Here is a 16,746-nt window from a genome sequence, read left to right as displayed (position 1 = left end):
AAGTACAGTATTATAGTAGATGTCTTAAAGCAACTTAAGATGAGACAATGATCAGCTTTATCCTTTTTGAAATTAAGATATTCTTTTTCTTTCCCTACGGCATACACACTTTAACCCTGAATTGAATGCACGCATACGAATAGCCTGCCTTGGCAATTTTATTTAGGTTACAATCAGACTGAAAATTTTCTGGGTGATTTCCAAATGCAGAGAAAGACAGTTACTCTGCCAAACAAAGTTGAGAAGTCTGGAGTGTTTAATTTATTAAAAATATAACACCGATTCATATATACGTTTTACAGTACTTTCACACAAAGGATAACATTTACAGAGTGCTGTTGACATCCACAGTGACTTAGATTATGTAAATGGATTTAACCTAATCAAGGACAAAACTTTCTGAAGTAACAAAGACTGTTTAAAAAGAGTCTTACTAGCATTAAGACTGAGACAAAAAGGCAAGAACATCAGAATTCTGGGTTTTGTGCAAGTGTAAAGGAACATACAAAGAAATTCCACGTAAACATTAAAATGAATGCTACTAGCTGTCATTTTCAGTGAGCATTAATGAAAAGTTAGTGACTGAAAAGAAAATACTTTTGAAAGAACTCACCTGTCTAAAGAACTGTACATAAATTTCAAGGTGCTGACAACATCTTCAATCATGTTCCTCAGCTGAGGAAGTGGCACACTAAAAAATAAAAATTCAAACGTACAGCTATTTTTACAACATCTTTATTATGAATAAGCATAAGCATCTTCTGAAGAGCTCTATTCTTAACTGCGATATAGTGCAAACAAATGTCCTTCATCAGACTGTATGAGAGATTTCCTTTGAGTGACTTGCCCATGATGACACAGACAGTAGTAAAGCTGGGGCGGGGGGAAAGAAGTCCTCCTAGAACACATAAATATGTAATATTACTGCTGTTATTCAGTAGTCTCTAATGAGGACTTGACTTTACCAAACTCTGAAAAGTGCTCGTTTTCTAGCCTACACGTATTTCTGAGATCTACGAGACCTTATTTCCTTTAGAGGAAATGCAAAAGGAACTGTAACAATGGATATATAAAAGATGCGAACAAAGTCAATCAAAAAAGCAGAATCACATATACAGAAACTAGTTTTAGTAAAGAGAGTACACTGTAAGCCTTCTCTTTCTTGCTTTTTTGATAGAAGAGTACAATTTGAGGACACACAATAGGAAACAAAATAAAATTAAAAGGAACACTAAGCATTTCATTTGAAACTCACTTTTCTTCAGGAAGGCCAATTACAAGCAACTTGTCAGATTCTTTCCAGTAAACAACTTGAACCAGTTTTTCACATAAGAAAAGGGAGGAACTAGAAAAATTAAACCAGAAGTACTTCTGTTAGCACTATGAAGTTACAAAATCACCACTGTAAGCTAGAATAATTTCTACGTATTTTATATGCAGTCTTATGCTCATGTATAATCACATCCATGCAACTGGGCTAGGTAATTATATTAATTATCACAGAACTCAAACACTCTCTGATTTCTATTCCAAACAGATCACACCGTAGAAACAAAGTTTTCAAGTATACAACTATAAAGGATGAACAACCGCTGCTGAAGCACCACAGTTGTCTTCTGAATGACTCAGATGCTCTTTAAAGGTCTTCCTGCCTAGCTTTTAACACAATCAACTTAGAAAATGAATGCCGTTTCAGATCACAATGAAGTAACCAGAGGTACTAATGAAGGTTCTGAACACAGTAGTCACTCACAAAATAATTTAAAAAGACTCCACACGTTTTGAAAACAAGCCCAAGAGGTGTCTGAACATACTATCTGAGTGATAAACATAGGTTTGAACTCTCATGCTATCTCCTTGTGTAGAAAATTGCTCTACAAAGCTCAGCAATCCCAGAAAGACACAGAGAACTTTCATTTGAATGACAGAGTGGATTAGAACATGAAACAGAATTAGACACAATGTTCTAATTGGCAGTAAACCATACATGGTGCACCAGATAATCAGATTAAATGTACTGGTTGCTGCTAAAAGCAAGGTCTGCAAATGTCTCAAACACTAAATTTATAGCAAAACCCCACCTTTGTTACTATCACATCAGAAATTTTAAACAAAATAACACTGCTGGAAAGTGAAAAAAGGGTCACCTTAGTTTAAGCTTGAAAGAGTCAAGAATTTAATTTTTAGGATATGGCTCCATGATTAACTTGCTTTCACTGAATCACTCATACTGTAAAATTGATAGTACTGAATAAAACAATAGTGTCATTTCCTTAGTTAATAAATACCTTACTATTTCCACAGGTCACCATAAAATTTTTATCCTTCATGTAATGAAAAGTGCTTTCCAAACAAAACAAGTTATATATTTATAATGCAATTAACTACAAAGAAATAAACATCCCCATTCCAAAAGATACACAATACCTGTGCAGACACAATAATCATAATTTACTCTTCTGACAGAAAAGGCTTCACAGGAGAGCTGGGGATTATCTATATTTTTTTAAGAGATGAGAGAGTCCACAGAGACCAGCGGAAGTGCTTTTCTATTTTTAGAACTCAAAAATAGGTTGAGAACCTTAACGGAAAAGGTGAATCTACATTATCATGGATTTCTGTATTGTTTTTCTGATGATACCATAGGTATAGATCATCAAATAATGGACTGATTTTTCTTTTGGATGTGTTTGAAAATATGGGCATGTCCAAAAATGCTTCTGTATGGGAGATTTTCCATTAATAATGCATAAGCATTTAAGAGGAGTTCACATACCTTAGAGCTAATTAATGTGGCATTGCAGTAAAATACTGGTATATGCAAAAGATCAAAAGCCTGTGTTTGATACCTGCTGCTAAAGGAGTCAATCCACATGCCTATTGATCATTAAATCAGTAACATGACTTTTAGTAACTTATTAACTAGAAAGTTATAAGCATGTTTAAAGCACAGTGTTAAAACTTCTTACTCGAAATAGCAGGATATCAACAAGTCTGAGAAAAAAAAAATAAATTAAAAGAAACAAATGTAAGCAAAAGTAAATTAACCAGTATTAATTTTCTGGTAAGCACAAGTTTTTCAAAAGCACTTCAAGAACTCCTTTTAAGGAAAAATTTATCAGTGGTAAATGCAACTTAAATACATTAATCAGGCTTTTTGCCTTTTGAGGAATTCCTTATTATTGCCAATGCTGTTCACTGCTGCACTACTGCTTGCACTCTGTATTCTTGGGCCTGAAATCCCACTTACATTTGGCTTTTTTATACCCATCCAAGTCTTGTGTCTGACACACAAGGCACTGATGTGCAGAAGAGAATCTTGCCCAAGACCCCCAAGAGATGTAAACTCATATACTGATTCTCAATGAGAAGTGTGAAACTGAAAAGTGATACCTGCTATCTCACTTCCAATTATTCCATCAGAAAATCATCTGCCTTTAAATATTCAATAATCTCTTGACATATCTCCACCACCCTACACTGCTCCAAAAACTCAGGAGTCATTTTTATTAGACTTCTTACTAGAGTCCCGGTCTGTGGATACAAAAATCTTTCAGGTGTTGCAAGTTGGATGTGAAGTAAAAAGAATTTAAAAGTAGCAGGCAATCATGAATTTAACTGAATTACATTTTTTTTTAATTTCTTAAGATTTGATTGAAACTGCTGTAGAATTTCCAGTCTGCCATAGTACAGTGCCACAGAATCCCAGTTTAGATAAGGATGTTTTAAGAGATCTAAGAAGGGATGTAAAAACAATTTCACTGAACTAAAAATCCTAGTCATTGCCACCCATGACAAAGAAGTTCCCCCAAACCAACACACATCCAGGCTGAGAAGTCCAACTTCAGGCATGCTGTTCTGGTTAAAACATCACTACCTAGCAGGGAGAGTCACTCTGGTTTTGTCTAGAACTTGATGCATGACCTGTGTGTGTTTTTCTGTACACATATGTATAAAATAATAAAAGCAGTAATACATTACATTTCAAATACTTTTACCTGATAATCTGGGTACCAGTAACACTTTCCAGTATGTCAGATAGTGTGAGAAATATTCCTCTCACACTTTTCAGTTTTTGGGATGCTTCTGATATGGGGTACTGATAAAGAATTTCTTGCTGTGAAGAAAGTTAGATGTTAGTTAAGCAAAGCAAAACCAAAACCAAAAATCACAACCCCCCCAGAAAACAAGATAACATTTTTTTTTTCTGGCATAAATTTTTTTTTTTTTTTAACATGAAAGCTTTCATCATATACTTTCACATGGTATCAAAACAAGCAGTGATCTGCATGGGCATACTGGAAAGTTCTAAAATGCACATGAATGTTTCTGACAGTTTTAACTTTTCTGTTTTATTGAAAAGTAGGACTTACTTAGAATATGGAGAAACATAAAGTGACAAACAGTATGGCCACTGCATTTTACAGCTTAAAGTACGCTGTTAACAAATCTGATTCCAAGAGATTGCTACTATTTGTATGGTTCTTTCAATATTTAAATTGTGAATTAAATCATCATCATACAGCTCTTTAAAACCAACAATAAGAATATGAAAACTCCAGTCTCTCTATACAACCTTACCTAATTTCTTTACATGTATAGCACAAAATTAACTGAGGTATATACTCAAATAACATATATGCCATTAACAATTTTATCACCAAACCTCTGACCATCTGTGTCAGCATACTCTTAAAGAAGTCATCTTGAAACTGAAGAGCAGTACAGATAAATATTTGTGACAATCATTTTTCTTTTTCTGATCAGTTCTTTAAAATAAATTTTTTATGTAAGCATTTTCAAAAATGTTATATTAATTATTTCAGCAACCGTAAAAGTATAGTAATAAACAAACATATGATTCCCCCACTTTTATTGCTTTTTGCCAAATCATGATGGGCCAGAAATAATGCATGTAATACTAAGCACATCCAATGTAAAGAGTGTAGTAAGTTATCTTTCCACACAAAAGAAACACAGACACGATTAACTTTCCTATTTATGTCACTAAGCTCATCCAGCCAGTGCCAATACCCATTAGTTTCCTGCATCAAGATTAAAAGAATGTAAAGTTTCATTACAGAAGGACCTGGCAAACTCTTCATTCTTATCCAATTTAATTAGGTCTATTTTCAGATACTCATTAGGGACAAGGATTTTTTTTCTTGAATCATTCCCTCAGCTGGAAAAACCCTGCCATTTTCTAATTACAGCACTACAAAGGGCTAGAAAGAGCCTTTTTTTCTCCTCACTATGAACGAGGGCCTTTACCCAAAATTCATTTGAGAATTATCGGTACACTTTCCCAGGGAAAGAAAAGACAACTGTAACAAAAGGTTATAGCTGTATCACAGATATATATATTAACGAGTTAGCAAGGTTCAGCACATACCACCGTACAAGATCAGCTGTCTTCAAAGCAAGGCGAAAGCTCATAGGCCAATGACAATGGAATTAATGAATGAGAAGTAGCTCATTTCTTAAAAAGTGTAAACCCCCCCTCAACCCAAAAAACCCCAAACCGGACACACTACCTAAACCAATGGCTTATCAAACAGATTCCCTTTTTCATTTTTATTTTACTGATTTCTCAAACTAATTTAAAAAAAATTAGTGCAGTCTTGACAACATAAGAAATGGCTAAAAGAAATTGTGTCAAAATGGTGCTGACCAACTAAAAACCTATAATCTTCAAACACAGTGCACTGACAACAGAGCCTTTAAGTTGCATCTTACATAAGATTAAAAAAGAAACAGTAGATGAAAGACAACTACGAATTCTTAAAGATTAATTCAGAAATTATAAAAACAGGGAGAAATGCTACAGGAGGTACAAGTCAGTGTCTGTATGAACCAAGCTATCTTAACAGCTACTCAGTCATACCTACTTGCAAGTATGCTCAACAAATGCTTCCAGTAACACTATCATGTAGGAGGAATACGAACATTATTCCTTTTCAGACATGGTATCGACAAAATCAGTTCAAACGCATGAAGAGGTTATAGTTGTAAGCTGGTACAAATAACGTATGTTGTAATAGTGATACCTACCTTGAACTAAAACATAAAAAAAGACAGGATCAACCTTACTCACTGAAACCATTATCGTATGGGACACCCCCCACATGCATGCGCACATCCTAAATGATTTCTAATACTATTTTCCTTTATAGTTGAGTAGATAGAGCTTACAAGCCTTAGAGCTCATTAATTCTATTTCTGGGTGCCAAAAGCTCACGAGTGGAAGAATTAGTTACTAGTCCTAGTTGCCATTGTTTACATGGATGTGATCTGCATACCATGCCTCCCTTTGGATGTGGGTAAAGCAGCTAAGGGATCATTATATTTTTATTGTGCAATATGGGCATAGGTGTATAATAGCGTCACTGCTAATTTGAAGTACTACGGTAAATTAAATCTGGAACAGTACATCTACAGGATAAATGTCGCTTACTGTTCACCAAATGAAATTAAAGACAAATGCCTTGAAGAAGGCAGCATTCTTCTCTTAGGAAATGTTATGAAGAACTTGATTACACCAACAAAGCATCTCTCAATATTAGAGACTATTTGGGGCTGCATAACTGCTAAGACTTCTCAGGAAATAATTCTTCTATGGTATGAAGGGAGAACAAGTGCATTACAGTCCCTTTGTTACCTCTGCTTGACATTTAGGGTTAATCCTGTTTCTTGGGAGAGTGTAAAGAAATAATGGGGCAAGAAAGCAGTAATCCATTTACTCTGAAGTGCAGGAATTGCAATTAGGCATTTGCGTGTCTATTCACCTACCAGCAGAGGAGCCAGAGGCCCTGATTTTTTTTTTTTTTTTTTTTAAATATTCCATAAAGTTTATGTGACCAAGAAAACACCAGTCTTTAAGTCTACAGCAATTGTCCATAGCTGGTCTACCCACGTAACATGGCAGTCCTGGACTACAAACTTAGAATTGAAGAAAAAAAGAACAATTTGCAATATGTAAGTGAACTTCAATAAAACATCTTAAGTTTATTTAATTCACAGTTAAATGAGCCCTTTTTGGTTTTGTTATAGGGAAATACCAAAGCAGAAAAATACTGCAGTATCGCATGTTTTAATGGAAGCAGTCTCTGGGTGGAAAACAGAGCAGAGAATGACCTTGCCTAGTTGCAATGCTATTTAAAAAAAAAGTAATAATTATCAGAGACAGTTGCATAAACTAATTTCTGCTGAAGGTACTTCCCATGAAAAACTGTGGTCTCTTAAACGGGATTCAAAAGAACTGCAAACCAAAGCTTACAATGTTAGCATCTTGCTGCAATACACAATGAAGCATACATTCCTTTAAAAATATTACGTTAAGAGCATGATTTATATTGCAGAGTCAAGCACTCCAGAGTTATAAGTACTGGATTTATGGTTGCCTAATAAGCCTTAATTATACACACTCATCTGTCCATCTTGTCCTCTGCACAACAGGCATCTTTCAGAAAAAACGTAATACTTAAGACAACGTCATGCAGCATATGTACAAAAGGGCTCAATTAAAGTTGCACAAATAGCCATAAATCTGTCATTTCCTAGCTTTCAACCACTTGACTCTGCAAAATTCACAACATTTTTTACATGATATTATTATATCATGTAATTTTCTAGGGTTCTCCTCCCCAGCCCTGTCTCTAGAAAATAAAGTTAAACTCCATTATGTGTAGTTGTAACACTTTTTCTCTATTACACATCACCAACAGAGCAATCCAGACTTCTATCAGTTGAAAAATAGTATCAAGAGAGTAAAGACATCTCAGAGAGGGGATGGAGCACTGACTGGAGCACTAAGGATTAATTCCAGGGGAGAGAAAAGCAAAATATTTTTCTTCCGCTCCCCACTCCATCACTGTCCCACCATCCCAGTCCCCGGGGACTGGCGAAACTTGTGCTTCATTTGATATCTCCACATCACAGATAATACAAGAGCACTGGGGCACTACGCTAAATCTAAGGAGAATTTACAGAAGGGGAGAAGAGTCTTTTTCCAAGTGTCTGTTCCTAAAAGGTCCACTTTGTCCATTTGTCATTTTCAGAGCAGGCAAGAGACCAAACTCAGCCCTCCACACCGTCCTGCATCCCTGCATCCTGAGGGGAGTATTTGTAATTATGGCTACGTCATGAACAACATCTACACAAATTTACAATGGCTTATCCCTACACTGGCAAAATTTTTCTGAAGCACACAAAAAGGAAAGAGATGTGAAAGAAAGCTTTACAGGACAAAGGAAAAGTACTTCGGTAGCTCAAAAATGTTGCCCAAGCAAGAATCAACAGTTGATTGCAAACAGCAGACACGCAAGAGTCCTCTGCAAAAAGGCACATTGGCATTTGGAACCAGGAGGAGCTAGACAGATCATGTATGTGGACAGCCAACAGCTCCTGCTGGGGAAAATTTTTTTGATGAGGCAAGTTTCACAGTTCAAGTTTGAGAGGCATACTGAAAACATCACAGCGAGCATCTGAGACACAACAACGAACTTCTGAATTTATCTCTGCTTTGTCTGTTAACGCCTCTAGCCTGCTCTTTAAAGACATTCAGCAGCGCTGAAATGATTTCAAGTCCAATTACAAGTTTGTCAGCAGCGCTGCCTATTTTGTTTCCCCTGGAATTTCAGGCCTTACTTCTGTCAAAATGGGCATTTTACAGAGTAAAATTTTACATCAAAAGGCATAACAGTTGCTGTTGTCAGTTGTTACCTTTCATCTTCAGTTTTGTTTAGTTAGCCACATACCTCATCCTTAGATGTTTCAGAGTCCAGTTTCAGCGTGAGGAACATAACAATATGAGGCACGTCTTGTACAGCCTGCTGAAGGTCCGTACTATCTTCTCCCCACAAGAGCCGAACCAGATTGTTCATACTTGACTGTGCCCGTTTATACCTTTGCTGAGAAGTTCCTTCAGGCTCAAATATTGATGTTTCAAATGTAAGTTTAACCTATTAAGATAATTAATTGTGAAAATGAGGCTGTACTTAAAATTACGTTCTAGTATCAGATGAAATAACTGCAGTTTGAGCCCTTTAAGAGATTAGGTTTTCTTAGCTTTACTGACAAAGATGTAAGCATTCAAAAAGTTCCTGCTGTTTCAAGAAAACCCCATTATATATTCAGCATTACATAACCACCTATTATTAAGGACAAAGCCAGCTATTACATGCTCTATGAACCATGTGAGTAAGCATGTGGTTTGGTGCGTTTTCATACTTAATTCTTATGGCTTTGAGAATGGAAAAATATACTTACTGCTCCAGGTTTGTTTGAACACAAAACCTATTACCGCACTTTTGAAAAACACACAATATTTGACTTCTTTCAAAATGTCAGCACTTTCATAAGTATATATCCTCAAGGCTCTTTCATGAGCATTTCTTTGCTTTTTTGAGCACAGGCAGGTACATTTGCACAGGAGAATCAATTTACATTAGACTGCAAAAGTCTTAGTTTGAAACACTCAGTAACAATTCTTCTTTCAATCTTTTGATTGAAATGTTTTCACTACATTAACTTTTTTTAAACTGCAAAGTCAGCAAATAAGAGTTCTGTTGCCATATTTAACTGTACACAACTAGCAAGAAGCATAAAAATTGTTTACATCACTTGCTGCCTTACCTCTTCAGAAGAAACAAAAATAATCAAAGCACTAACAGAGCATTCTCTCTTAAAAAATAACATTTAGATGATTAAGCTGATTTTGTCAAAGTCACATGAGGTTTACTGCTCTTTATTTCCCAGATAAAATAAAACCCAGGAGTTTTAGAATAAACACATATTTCCTGGCTTACAAGCAACAAAAACCCCAAACTTGGTGTGGAAATGTGTTTCACAATTTGCTTTACAGACCTCCTTTTTATGAGCACTGCCTTACAAAATTATTTTCGTTGTTCCAGTAGTCATGAAATGAAAGAGTAATTTTTTTTTTTTTGTGAATGAACACTTCATCCTAAGTATGAAAGAAGGGTATGTGAGAAATGCCTAGCTCTTGACTGAGCATAAAATTGTAATTTCCAAGGAGAATAAATTGATTTCTTTTCTTGGATGATACCTTAGTTTTCAGCATTGTTCAAAGTGACTGAATACACATCTATTTGGACTAAGTAGGCACACTCTCAGTCCCCTCTTTCATACGTTTTTACTCAAGATTGTTTGTCTGCCTTAAAGTATCCTTAACATGCCTATTGACTGGAAAATTCTGAACATAATACATCACACCAAATCCTGCTTCTCTTTAAAGTCAGTGACGTTTTAGCCTAATGATTGATGTAACAAAAAAGGTTTATATTCTCCCAGTTGCAATAAATTTGAAGAGCCCAAGCAGAGGTAATTTATACATTTAAATATAGATAATTTATATTTTTGTAATTGTGTATGTGTATACACATACTTAAAGAGAGGAGTGCCAGCAAGAAATAATGATGTTTTAAAACACCCACTGTCTGTCAAACTAGATCAGAGAGAAGTGCCACCATCAGCTCTTCCACCTACAACATTTATGTCACTGGCTGCCTGCCTTCCATTCCACTCTACTCCTTCCTGACACTTCTCATTAACCTTTTCCTCTCCTATTTTGGCTCCTATCAGCTTTTTTCTCTTTTCTCTTCCCATTCTCTGGAACAGAGTTGCATTCAATCCTGCTCTCCTGCCATGCGCTACCACTTTCTCTTCTGACAGTAACTCATCGCTCACTCTCTCCTCCTCATTTCAGTTTCAATTCATTACACTGCATATTAACAGGATTCGAGGAGCAGAAACATCCAGCTAAGAAGCAGTGGCTTCTTAAAACCCAGTAACCTGATCATTCACAGTTTTATAGATGTATGTTTTCTGCTCTGGCATTCTGTGACTTGGTTCTCTTTCTTTGTCACGCCATCTGCATGTATTTCAGAGGATTTTCCTCATACCCTGTTTAACTTCTTGCAGATTTCTTTGAGGCTCAATAGTTATTTCTCTTAACTTCGACTACATCTTGTTTGTGGACACTTATTCATGACACTTAGGCTACAGTCTCTACGTTAATGATGCACAGATGTCATTCTTGCTGCAGTCTATCTTTTAGTCTCTCAATTTAAAAAAAACCCCAAACTCAGTCTGTCTTGTCTTGGAGACACAACCATATGGCCCTCCAAGCAAGAGCTCAAAACAAATTGGGCCAAACAGAGCTTTAACTCTCCCTCATCCTGTAGGCATCCATGCCGCCTCCCACATCACTGTGGGCAATACCACGCTGCTCAGATGTGAAGTCACTGTATTTTGAGAAAGACCTCTCTCCACAATTTGACTACAAGTTCCTTTCCAAGTCTTCTTGATTCTGTCTAACAGCTTGAAACATGACATTTTCCATTCCTCTCTACTTTTGTCCAAATTCTAATCTATTTCCTGCCTTTAAAAAAAATTTACTGTGAAAAAGACCATCTAGGCTAGAAAATGCTGTAATACAAAATGACCAAGAGACTATGTTTCTACATACCCTAAAAAACTATTTTTTTTTTTTGTGGAGGAGAAATGAATCTTTGTCCTGAGCAGTGCACAGGATCTGATTAAATACTGAAGCACCCTTTTGTAAATTCTGACTATGAAATCTTTCACAACTTTGATTCCATTTCTCCTAAAGAAAATCAGTTCAATGCACAGCAGAAAAGGAAATGAAATGAAGAATGGGAAAAGCACAGAAAATATTAATATACCACTCTATAAATACATAGCATGCACACATTCTCAATACTTAGAACAGTTCTCAGAATTTAATCAAACTGCAAGAAGGCACTGATGAAGGTGACAGTAACAGCAAACTATGAGGTACATAGATGGGGATTTTTCTGCTTAGGAAAGCGGAAAAAGTGGAACATGACAGAGCTCTCCCAAAGTCATGGAATGATACGAAGAATAAGACATGGACAGTTAACTAATCCTCGTAACACAGGAATCTGGGGGTATGAAATGCACTGAAATTACATGGCAGTTTGAAGACCAACAAAAACGAACATAACAAATCAGTTATGTAAATCACTGCTACAGGACACTGTGAAGGTCAAAGGGATTTTAAGAACTAGATTAAAAAAGGAGAAGGTGCAAACCTGTAGTGATCCAACAAGTCCCTAAGTACTGACTGCTGGAAGCTGGAAAAATATGATGGGAAGGTCACTCTGTATTTGTTTCTTAATACTCTTTACTTAAACATTTGTCAGTGTAAGAACAGAAAACGTAGCTGTTACACCATTGGTGTGACCCAGAAAGGCATGCTTTCTGTTTATCTGCAAGAAAGCTGTATGTCTTAGAATATGGATTTTATTACAGACAGAGCTGGTGGCATTGCCTGCCTTTTAAGATTGCCTGCCATTTCCTGTTTAAGTCTCTGTTTTCCATGTGCTTATGGTTTGTACAACTGTAACTCAAAATTTCAGGGTGAAATTTCTGATTCTGAATGTCTGCCTCAGGCTGAATATTTTTAGAAAGTTTCGGGTAAAATGGTTCTGTAACTTCTGCATACCAGGGTAAGGAAAAGTATATTCTTTTAGCGTATCTTCCCCTTCCTATTCTGTCTTCTCTGTTGTGTGGTGATAGGAAACAGCAGCTATTGTGATTACAGAAATGTAAAACTGTATAGACTGCAGAATATAACTTTATCATACTATCTCAAGCATTGATTGAGGGGTATGCTTTGTCCTATCACATTCAGTGACTGCTACAGAACTTCTAAATGGGGTACCCAATGCTTTAATCAGAATTGGGACTTTATCTTACTAGGTGACATGCAAGCACCCAAACAGAAACAGTTCTGCTGTTAAAAAAACAAAACCAACAACAAAACCCCCCACCACTGCTGTAGCATTTGAACTTTTACTGCTCCCTAAACTAGCCCTTACATGCCTAGAAGCTAGTTTGCCTAAACTGACGTAAGGAAAAAAAAAATGCTGGAAATATAATAATGAAAGATGTTATGCCACATGCTGCAACTGAGAGAACCTAGGTAATTAGTTTTTGAAATTACTTCCAGTAATTTTTAACACTGAACCCAGAAAAGCAGTGACTTTGCTTATATAAATAACTTATAACTATGGTAAAATGGCTTTAAACTGCATCTTTTTTAATATTTTGCAACGTATGATGAATGAAAATACATTAACAATTTTGCTTGTATAACAGCTGTCTTGATTACTAAATCTCAGAAACAACGACCCTCTCTCTGTTTCTTCAGCAGCATGAACACAGTGTTCTACACTGCAAAAAACCCCAGAACTCTGTATTTAAATTATCCACTGGTCTATTTCAGCAATCACTCTTCTGGCTTGACTCAAACTGCACAGTAAAAAAAGGAATAAATTGCACTTTAATAAAAGGTTTTGGAAAGCCAACATGACAAACAGTTATACATTTCAAATAATCGCTGTCTACTTGACAGATTTACTGACAACGTAAACATTAATGTTGCATTAGAAGTAACTACTATATAGAGGGTTGCATTGCATTTTAGCAACAAGTAATACGTATACTCTAATCTAGCAAGGATACAATTAAATAAACTATATAACCTCTGCTTTTTTAATCATTCTGTATTTAATAACAGTTACAGCAGCTCCATATTTGGTCAAAGACAGGCAAGACACGGGTTTTCTACCATGGAGCTCTGCCAATACCTGACCACAACTCTGGTAGCTTAGGCAAGCTTCATACTGTCAAATATCTTGGAAAACTTCCTAAACTGACATACTAGTACTCAATCTTACTGCAGCTGCAGATGTAGTTCTACAAGCACTTACACTACCTAAGTCACAAACAGAAGCATGTTTAACAAAACCTAAAATTTCCACTTCTTTTTATCTCTGGACAGTAAAACATTTCTATTATTATCACCTCATATATTCTTCCTGAAGAAACACTACCAAGAGGTTACAGACATACTGTAAGAGACACTATAATTTTAACCTGCTCCATCTCACATCTGTGTTGCAACTTTTAACTTGCCTTCTTCCTGTACACCAGGAAGAGGATTTAAGCAGAATAACTCAAAATACTTAATTTTATGCTACTAACATCCTAGGTTATTAACACTCTCCTGCTTTAATTCTGAAATAGCTATCTAATTCTTCATTAGTTATTTAATTCTTCATCATAGCTCCAAAATTATTATTCAGCTAGAAGAGAAGACAGATGCAGTATGTTTGGGGGAAGAAACATTATTCATCAGGTCAGTTTTTGGGGGTGTTTTTTGTATCAGCTTTTATTACTGACTTCTATCAATCTTCATCACTGTTCAGTTTTGAAAGATCTTAAAAGTATTTAATCTAAATGCTCAAGAATTTATTTTTCTAGTTAAATATGAAACCAGTATCAATTTATTTATATCTTTAATAGCACTACTTGTTAATTCAGGCTTCTTGTTACTCTCTTGTGATTTGTGAGTCTCTTTTATATTGATGAAGAGGTAATTATTTAAGTATTTCCATAGCAATTATTAACATCTTAAGAACAGTAATTGACAAAAAAGCCACTACTATTCTGTGGCTGACATATTTATTTTTAGACTAGACATCAACACCTTGCTTCATACGTGCTATTGCCAGATTGCACATCTCCAGCCCTATTACCCACCAGGAGCAAGGCATCACAACGTTACGTACCTTGTCCTTCATTTGCTGAGATCAGAGCATTCAAAATAACAGCTCAAAGCAACCACACTTGCCATCTTTGCCCATAACTACAACTATCCCTGGTTAAAAGTTTGTGCAGGTCTCAAAGGAGTTACTTTCCTGTATTCAACAAGAATTAATTTTGATGCAAGTGGTAACATAATAATGAAGTTGTTTTCTGAGCAGGAAAAGTAATAAAACTTGATTTTTCACATACGTATGTACTAGCTGTCATAGAGAAACATGAATACTCAGAATTCTGCAAGCATAGAGTGCAGGTGTTACAGTTAGTCTAAACCTACAAGTATGCTGCTACCTCTTGCACAATGTTGCATGTGCTTTCTGACTCCGGCTGATGACAAAGAGAATATGTAACAGCCGGACTGCGCCTAATGTCCCTTAATGGGACGTTGGCTTGAATCACTTACTTGCACCTACCTGTTTTCACAAAACTTACCAGAATGAAACTCTGAAATTTCTAGTCTAAGTTTGACTGAAGTCAACCAACGCGTTCAAAAAGTAGGTGAGGAAGTTCTAAGAAAAAGACCACCTAAGTTCTGTTGCCTAATGAAAAAGGCTAAAAACAATGTTAATTTTTACAGAGGACATTTGGAATAGATGTTCAACTACTGTACCTGCATAGGACCTGGAATGCAAGACAAAACCCTTTCTATGTTTTCAGAATTCACATCAACATCATTTACAGCAACTAGAGCATCTCCTGGAGATAAAACAGACAAAAACATGAGAAAGTTAGGTGGTATTACACCACAGTACAAAGCCAAACAGTATTTTGTTTTAAAAATTAGTATGACATTCAAACAATCATAAATGTCGTCTTGTTACATTTAAGTAGATGGTTTCTACACGCAACATTTACTCTGTTCAGAAAAAGTCTATCACCTCAATGCTCTTAAGGCCTTACTGCCACACTTGCATCATTTAAGAAAAATAACTGCCAAAGCCTGTCCCCTCCATCCAGGCTTATATCGCACTTATTAATTGATCAAAAAACCCAACAACTTCACCAGTCAAGTTATGCCCAAGGATTACTATTTTCCCCTCTGAAACCACCTCTGTTCACTTGCCAATCCTTCTCCACTCCTACCTCCATTGATATAAATGCTACTGTTTCCGAACGACTCCAAACCTCGCTCTTCCTGTAGCAGCTTACAAGCTCTAGGCCATCGCTTACACCAAAGGTTTCAAGTGTTGGCTGAGCCTAACTATGGGAGAATCCCACCACCCCGGAGCCCCGCTCTTTGAAGCGGTCCTGGCAGTTATTGTGTATATTAGTAACTCAGCTTAGTTCACTAAAATGGCAGAAAACCATTCACTCTTCCTCATTTCATCCCTACACCTCCTTTGTCTCTCAAGCCATGTCACAATTTAGTCCTTTATCTTCTTTTCCATGCCTTGTCCACTGCTGTGGCTTCTTATTCTTCCCTCTTCATGCTTTTATCTGCCAGTTCTTCCTGCCTAGGGACATTCTGCATTTTCTAAATCTGATTCTCTTCCCGTTACCGGAAATGGGGAGAAAAAACCCAGGATCCCAAAGAGAAAGTCTTTAACTGCAAATGGAAAAGGTTTGAAAAATTAAGGCACTAGTTACAAAAGCAAACAGAACCGAATTAGAGCTTACAAACTTAAAATCCACATTAAAGTTTAAAGGACAAAAATCAAACTGGGATTTCTATCTGAAGTGAGGGAAAATATTATAGAGAAGTACCCCAGTAATAACTAGTTGATAACCTCTGCCTCATCCCCCTCAAAAAGATGCATGTTTAAGCATGGAGTAGTTAAGAGACACACCAGCAAAAACCACACACCTGTGAAGTTAGAAAACACAAAGCTAAAATAACATCAAAAGATAAAACTACTTAGACCTGTCAAAAGGAATAGAAATTGAAAAGTAAAAATAGAAGCTTTTTGGCCATTCATCTACTTTCAAAAATAAAAATGGAAGCAGCAGTAAGAAAAGGATACATATTAAAGATATTTCAGGTATGGTAGTGAGAGGCTAAATCAACTGAAATATTTGATTACTTAGGCTGGCAATTTAGAACATCAGTCCAAAATTTAAGGTGAGATTTCAGGT

The 16,746-nt window shown here is 36.1% G+C and overlaps 1 protein-coding gene across 1 annotated transcript in view; it reads right to left on the bottom strand.

Annotated features, from left to right (window-relative positions):
• The window catches only part of INTU (inturned planar cell polarity protein), a 49,659-nt gene that overhangs the window by 17,099 nt on the left and 15,814 nt on the right, over positions 1-16,746 (bottom strand). The window contains exons 3-7 of the mRNA XM_075709588.1: positions 15,284-15,369; positions 8,757-8,960; positions 3,999-4,117; positions 1,256-1,345; positions 614-691 (exon numbers count right to left, since the gene is read on the bottom strand). Of these exons, the coding sequence (XP_075565703.1) occupies positions 614-691; positions 1,256-1,345; positions 3,999-4,117; positions 8,757-8,960; positions 15,284-15,369 (577 nt within the window). The remainder of the gene's footprint in view (positions 1-613; positions 692-1,255; positions 1,346-3,998; positions 4,118-8,756; positions 8,961-15,283; positions 15,370-16,746) is intronic.

This window comes from Pelecanus crispus, chromosome 4 (genome assembly GCF_030463565.1).
Source record: "Pelecanus crispus isolate bPelCri1 chromosome 4, bPelCri1.pri, whole genome shotgun sequence".
Taxonomy (NCBI): Eukaryota; Metazoa; Chordata; class Aves; order Pelecaniformes; family Pelecanidae; genus Pelecanus; species Pelecanus crispus.
This window is presented reverse-complemented; position numbering and strand designations above follow the sequence as displayed.